The sequence below is a fragment of the Phoca vitulina genome, unplaced genomic scaffold (assembly GCF_004348235.1).
Source record: "Phoca vitulina isolate PV1807 unplaced genomic scaffold, GSC_HSeal_1.0 scaffold33, whole genome shotgun sequence".
In the NCBI taxonomy this organism is placed as follows: Eukaryota; Metazoa; Chordata; class Mammalia; order Carnivora; family Phocidae; genus Phoca; species Phoca vitulina.
Window position 1 is genome coordinate 23594877 of NW_022589736.1, and position 7991 is coordinate 23602867.

At 41.6% G+C, this 7991-nt stretch overlaps 1 protein-coding gene across 1 annotated transcript in view; it reads left to right on the forward strand.

Moving 5' to 3' along the window:
• The window catches only part of ARMC3 (armadillo repeat containing 3), a 90833-nt gene extending 86928 nt beyond the window's left edge, over positions 1 to 3905 (forward strand). The window contains exon 19 of the mRNA XM_032426041.1: positions 3696 to 3905. Within this exon, the coding sequence (XP_032281932.1) occupies positions 3696 to 3905 (210 nt within the window). The remainder of the gene's footprint in view (positions 1 to 3695) is intronic.
• The last annotated feature ends 4086 nt before the right edge of the window (positions 3906 to 7991 follow it).

Here is a 7991-nt window from a genome sequence, read left to right on the forward strand (position 1 = left end):
AATTTACCCAAGGTCAACCAGAGGCCCAGCTGGAACTCGTACCCATGCCTGTCTGAATCAAACCTACCACATTGCTTCTATCTGTAGATAATTCTCATTCCAGGGCAAAATTCAAAGTCATCTCAGCACCTTAGTCATCTCAGTCCCTCCTTAGCATGCCTCATTTTTCTCCTCAGCCCACTGCAGCCTGGCCTTAGCTCCCTGTCTTACTTGATATGTCAAAGAATTTGTCACTGATCCTTCTCATCCCTTGACATCACTCTCTTTAGTAACTTCTGTCCTCTCTTTCCACCTCATCTCAGTCGCCTTTGGTGACCTCTTTTCCTCCATGCCCCTTCAATGTGGGGGTCCCTCACGGTTCCAACCCAGACTCTTTTCTCACTTTATGTACTTTCTACGGTGCGGTCCTCCTGTCACGTGACCTTAAACACTAACTGCCTAAGGTACCCAGATTCTCTCCTCTGTCCCACAGACCTCTCCCGATTCCTGATCTGTTTGCGCCCAGCTGGCCGCACCCGAGCATCTCCTAGGCACTGTATTAGTGTGCTCATGCTGCTGTCTCAAAATACCATACACTGGGGGGCTTAAACAGTAAACATTTATTTCTCACAATTGTGGAGACTGGGAAGTCTAAGATCAAGGTGCCAGCAGAGTCAGCATCTGGTGAGGACCCTCTTCCTGGTTTGCAGTGGCCACTTTCCGCCTCTGTCCTCACATCCCGGACAGACAGGAGGCTCTGATCTCTTCCTCCTCTTACTAAAGCATTAATCCCGCAGTGGGGGCTCCATGTTCATGACCTCCTCTGAACCTAACTACCTAAAGACCCATCTCCCAATACCACCCTACTGGGGATCAAGGTTTCAGCATATGAACTGGGTGGGGGGTGGGGGGAGACACGAACAATCAGTCCATCTCATTATGCCAAACTGAATCTATTACCCTCACACCTGCATCGAGTGACACAATTCATTAGCTGGGTCTTGCCCACCCCTGACGGCCTGACCGCTAATACCAATGATAAAATCTTTTATCCTTCCACCCTCCTAAATTGTTCACTCCTGTAAATACTCTTCATCTTCCCTATTTTCTTCCAGTTTGTTGCCTCCTTTTTGGCTTTATTTTTACCCCTTGGCAGCCTAGATGAATTATCCTTAGACCTTATAATTGGCTCACTAACTTCCCCCACTTTCTTGACCCCATCCGTCTTCCCTCCTGCCTTGCCAGTCCCCCCGGGGCCAGTCGGATTGCTTGCCCTTTCCACTGTGACACTCGGGCTATGAAACTTGACAGTGGGGAGTGCCACAGCCGAGTCAGCGTGCCCAACTCATGTGGACAGTCATTTGGCCTGGCCACTCTTTTCCAGCTCCTGGTCAGAGGCTTTTCCTTTTCCCGCAGCAGCTCTGCCCCACGTGTCTGTCCTACTAACACTTTCATCTCTGCCTCTTCCTCTAAGCAGACGACTTTGTTTCGCACTTTGCAGAGAAGATGGAGACTTTCAGCTGGGAACTCATTCAACTCAGTGGGAGGCAGTATCACCCTGAGGCTAGGAACTCAGACTCTGGGGACAGATTCCCTGGCTTCCACATTAGGTCACCACTTACGGTGACCTTCCTCAGGAAAGTGATCTGGCCTCAGTTTCACTCTCCATAAAATGGGAAACGCAATCGTTATCTATTTCACAGGATTATTTTGATGATTTAAAGTGCCTTGACATGGAGTTAAGAGAGCAATAAATATTATTTCAGAGAACATGTTTATTTTTGACTCTCTATCCCACTAGACAATGAGTATAAGAGGATTCTTGTACCAATTCCAGTGGGGGGAGGGGTGGCAGGCCCGGGGTGGGGGGAGCAGCTTTTATACATCCACCCAATCCTCAGACATCAGCTAGGTCAATGCAACTCAATTCTGACACTACCCACCTGGGGACAGCGTCAGACCCCACAGGTTACGGGCTCACTCCTGCAACACTGCTCCCTCCCCGCCACACAAACTTCAGCCAACCAGTCACAAGCCCGGCTGTCATCTGCGCTTCTGACCAGCCTGCTATAGATTGGAGGTTCCCAAGAACACAGCCCCTCAGGGTTGATTAATTTGCCAGAGGGGCTCACAGAACTCAGAAACATTTTACTTACTAGATCACCAGTTTATCATAAAAAGATATAACTCAGGAACAGCCAGATGGAAGAGATGCACAGAGAAAGGTAGGGGGAGAAGGCTTGGAGCTTCTGTGCCCTGCTCCAGGCGCCCCACTCTCCCTGAATCTCCACGGGGTCACCAATCCGGAACCTTTCCGAATTCTCGCCTTTTGGGTTTTCAGGGAAGCTTCATTTCATAGCCATGATTGATGAAATCATTGCCACTGGGGGCTGATTCAACCTGCAACCCCTCTCCCCTCCCCAGGTTCAGGGTGGGACTAAATGTTGTAACCCAATCATAAGATTGGTTCCCCTGCCAAACAGCCCCCATCCTTAAGTGCGGTCCAGAAGTCACCTCATTAACATAAGGAAAGACACTTTTATCGTTCTCATCACTTAGGAAATTCCAAGGGTTTAGGAGTTCCGTGCCAGAAACGGGACAAAGACCAAACGCGTATTTCCTATTATAAATGACAATACCACAGAATGCCATCCATTTGGATTCTGTTGTATTCTAGTTGACTGTTTACCAGGCAGGCTCAGACTTGATAGGATGGAAGGCTCTAAAAGTGACAACCATGTCTTAATTATCTTGGTCCACCCAAGAAAGACTACCTTGGTGAAGTCAATACACAGTAGGTAATCAATAAATCACATTAATATATAGATGGATTTTTAAAACAACACAATTCTTGTCTTCTACTAGGAACACTTATTGAGTACCTACTCTGTGCAGCATTCATAGCTCTAGGCCCTTGACACGTATTCATTCCCTTCATCTCCATAACCACCCTGCTAGGAAGGAGGTTCGACTGTTGTTATCCTCATTTCTCAGATGAAGAAATAGTACAGAGAGGCTGAGTCATTTGCCTGAGGTGACAACAACTAGTATGTGGCTGAGCCAAAATTCAAATCCAGGCAGTCTGAGCAGTCTCTTAATCCACTATGATGTGGCTAAGAAGTTTCCAGATTATTTTAAAGGTACTTTTTAAATAACTTCAAAATCAGGACAAACTGAAGAGAGCGCTTCTAAGGAACATAAGCCACTCCGGAGGAAGTGGCATCAGGCATCCCAAAAAGGGCCAACCCCCTGCTCACGGCAGCGTCCCCATCACACAGAATAAATCGGCAAGAAAGAGATCCCCACCAATTTGATCCCTCCATTCAATCCCGCTGCATAGCACACCCACAGAGCAGCCTAGAAGCATGGAAAGATTGATAGATGCGGTAGTGCTGAAAGCCCGTGGAATAGCTATTCTCCAATGACGTTATCAATCTTGTGCTGATACAATGCAGTGTAACTGCCTGAAAAATGTCACTTCCCAGCAGGACCTACGCAGAGATTTTGAGTCTACAGGATCTTGGGGAACAAGGGAACTTATCACATTTTATTGGCTCCTATCACAATATTCCACATTTTTTTTCCAGCCTCCTTTCTAAGCACTTCTTTGCAAGAGTTGTGTATTTCCCCTTCAACAAGGTGGGTCTTCCAGCTAAGGATTTTTCTCCTCCCCTCTCCCTCCTCACTTTTGGTTGATCTTGTGTTTTCTCCCACAGGCGCTGGCTGATAAAATTGGCATCGGCTGCTCTCTGGTTCGTGGGGAGTATGGCAGAGCCTGGAATGAAGTTAAGTTGATGAATGAATCTCGTAAGGGACTGATTGGGGCTCTCCCTCCCCCTGAGGTGTATATCGTTGACCTCATGTTCCATCCAGGCGGGTTGATGAAGTTAAAAAGTAAAGAGGCAGATCTTTACAGATATCTCTAAGCTACCAAATGAACAAAAAGGGGTTCACACAAGAAGTGCATTACGTACACTTCTTATGAAGTTCACCAATTGATTTTATTTCTTTAAATAAAAGTATTAGAAATGTTCTCTCTGTGTAGAAATGAGGACACTTGGATTGAACTTGGTGGTGGTGGTGGTTCTGATTTCAGGTTCTTGGCAAGAGTTCAGTCTGATTAGATCCTATTATGCTCACTGTCCCTCATGTAAAGTTTATTATTGTCAAAAGTAATCCACCCCACTATTTCCCGAGGAGCCTCTCTGCCCTTTGGGAATCATGTGGTAAAGCACCCAGCTGCCGGCCGCTGTTCCTGGGACAATACCGTGGCCTCATGCCTGTCATTCTTCACGCCCAGAATGGTTCAGGAACAGTTGGTTAAATAAACTCAGTAGTATTTTTTTTTTAAAGATTTTACTTATTTATTTGACAGAGAGAGAGACAGCGAGAGAGGGAACACAAGCAGGGGGAGCGGGAGAGGGAGAAGCAGGCTTCCTGCTGAGCAGGGAGCCCACTATGGGACTTGATCCCAGGACCCTGGGACCATGACCTGAGCCGAAGGCAGACGCTTAACAATTGAGTCACCCAGGCGCCCCGTAAACTCAATAGTGTTTTATGTCTTCAGTCACCTTGTCCCACTTTCTTAAAGTCAGATTATTGATAGTTCGAATATGTATAGATCGATTTTAGTATTACAAATTCCTTTCTAAAATTTTTTTGTTCACACTTAAAAACAACGTATTATTAAGAACACCGTCTAATATACTTCACTGAACTAAAAATCTTTCTAAAACCCATTCCCATAAACTGTGTTTGTCTTTGGTCCTGTCTTTGTTTTACTTGAAGATATACCTTCAGTTAAAAACAACTCTGATTTGCTTTTACACATTTTCATGCTGGGTCACAAAAATAGTTGTTTTGAATTTATGTAGCCTAAAAATTCTTCTTTGGAAAATTTTAGATATAGAAAGAGAGTAAATCTTTGTGAGAAATTGTTTTCAGTATTGAGAATGAAACAGGGAGCAAACACACATTTTAAAAGATAAATAAAAACTAGTAATATGATGACTCTCATAAAGTATATATATCCTCGCCTGACTTTAAGTCTAAAGTTTACTGTAATCATTTTACTAGAAGGTTTTCAAAAGTCAGATTGATTTTAGAAATTAAGGCTGAGATGATTCTACACAAACCGATGGTAACTTCAAAGAATTTGTATTTCCTTATTTCAAATTAAAGTTCTTTATATCAAATGGTGTGGTAATTATATTTATCATGCAATTTCGTGAACTGGTGCGTGGATTATACCCGTCTAAGCATTTTCAAGTCTGTTTTGATCCAGAACACATTTAAAGTGGATTACAAAGATATGTAAGATGTAACAAGATAAAAATAAATGAAAAACAGGCGTAAATGTTGGAAAGAAAGTTCGACAAGGCCAGGAATAAGCTTAGAATTTGAATGCATCCATGAAAATCCCATGCATATGTTAGCAGTGGGTGAGAAGTTGACGCTAAGCTCTCTAGCAGACAATGTAGTGGGAAATGCTATCAGTTACATGATTTATAATAGGGTCCGCTAGCTAAAAGCACAAAGCAGTTTCTCAGGAGGAATAAAGACCAGGGGGATTCCTCTTTGGGAGCTTCATACAGATGACAAATGTAATATAGAAAATAACATTGTTGAAAAACAACCTCCTAGTAAGTTCTGGAAAGGGATTTTGTAGGCAATGGCCTAACAGCAAAATGGAAGGAAGCAGAAGTTGCATTCAGAGCCACTGTGCTGTGGTTCATGTAGACGTGACATTCTTCAGTCTGGCCCAAGCCAAGGGCCATCCCCCTCCCCTTTTCTCATCTTAGAAACATTTATGTATAATGTCTCTCTCAACTGGCTTCTAGGTAATTATTGCACAGGTTTGAGTTTCAATTCTATTTTTAGACAGTTCTTCGAAGTTCATCTATTTTGTGTTACCAAAAGACAACACATTCACAATAGCAACACAAAGTATAAAGTACCTAGAAATAGATTCAATAAGAAATACACAGGAAAAACTATAAAATTTTAATGAGATCTGAATAAATGAAGATGCACATCATTTTCCTTGATGGAAACTCAACAATATAAAGATTTCAGTGCTCCCCGTATTAATATACACATTTAGTATCTCATTTAGAATCCCAATGCATTTTCTTTTCTGAAACCTGACAAATAGTAAACTTTATCTGGAAGAATGAATACATGTGTATGCCAATAATATTTGCAATAAAAAAATGAAGAGGAATTGGGTCCATTATATATCAGAACATATATTAAAAAGTAAGAAATTAGTATGGAATGGGCATAAAAATAGAACAATATTAAGAGTACAGATACAGATACATTATATATATGTATATATGGATTATATATATGTGTATATATATATATATATATATATATATATATGGATATATATATATATGGATTTAGTGTTGATAAAAATAGCTTTTCTGCCAGGAGCAGGGCACAATGATAGCCTATTCAGTAAATGACTATGGGAAAGTTATTATCTTGGCAAAAGAACATCCTCTCTATTTCTGACAGATAAACTAGAAGCCATAGAGGAAAATATCTGACAAGTTTGGCTCTGTAAAACTTTAAATTCCTGTTCAGAAAAATACAGCATCAGCAAAAATATTTCTGTTCGGCAAAATAAAATGTAAGCAAAATCATAGGGAGGAAAACATTTGCAGCATACGTAACAGACACCATGTCAATATTCTTAACAAATAAAGAGTTTCTGTAAACCAATGAGGAAAAGATAATTCACCTGGAGAATAGTCAAAAGACAGCAGTATTTCAATAAGACATCTATACAGTGGCAATAAACCCCAGATTTCTGATCGCAGTAGCTTGTCTTTTGTCACTTTACATGTCAAACCCAGGTTGGTAGAAGGGGCTCTGCTTCACACAGTCTCCCAAGGACCCAGGCTGACAGCAATCCCTCTGTTTTGTAGCAGCACTATCTGGAATACAGGACCTTCTAAGCCACTACAGTGGGAGGAGAAAATGCCGAGGATCTCCTTCAGGAATTACGTGCTTTGGGCTGACATAGCATGTAATTTGGTCAGAACTAGACCCGGGAAATATGGGGTAATGTCTGGAACCAAGAAGGTCTGAGTTAGAATCCTACCCTGTCACCTAAATAGTGTGCAAACTCTGGCAGCTGTTGTGGTTGTGAGGTTTCAAAACAATTTCTATAAAGTAGCTTGTTGTTACTCTGTCAGAATCAAAGGCCTCAGTGTGTATACTCACATATGTACACATCCCTTCCTGCCCCTAATCACACACCCGTCTGTCATTTGCATCATGGTCTTATTTCATCTCCACAGCAGAGTTATTAGGCATATAGATTTGGGAGCAGAGCCTCTGGTGACAAATTCAGTCCAAATTTAAAACTTGGCTCCTTACTAGCTGAGTGATTTTTGGATAAGTCATTTAACTTCTCTGAGCCTCAGTTTTGTTACTTGTAAAATTCCTAAACAACATAGTGTCCATGGAAGGATTATACAAAGTATACAATATGCAAATATTTCTTATTTTCCAGAAGAGTAAACTGAGGGACAGAGAGGTTAAGTACTTTTGTTAAGGTCATACGGGTAAAAAAAGGTAGATGCACAACTTAATTTCAGCTCTGACTCTAAAATCTGGGCCTCTACCGTTGCTATTATATTGCCTCTCAATATTAAAGGCCTATAGAATTCATACATAAAATCATAATAGAATTTACCCTGTCCAACAATACTTAATATTTGTAAAATTGTGATTTGTGGGTTGTTTATTGGCAGATCCTACAGATCTCTTGTCCTGAGTTCTGCAACAGCCTTATTTGAATTCATTATATATTCCCACCTGACGCTTTGATGGCGATCCCTTGAAGTCAAGTCCACTTTTATCATTAAAATAATTATATTCATGATTTTAAGAGCACAAGCCTAAGCAAAGCTTTTGTCAGTTATCTATATGATGATATTCAGGTCATTTTAATGAAAGAATAGTATCTTTAACTATTAAACTGTAGACAAATGATG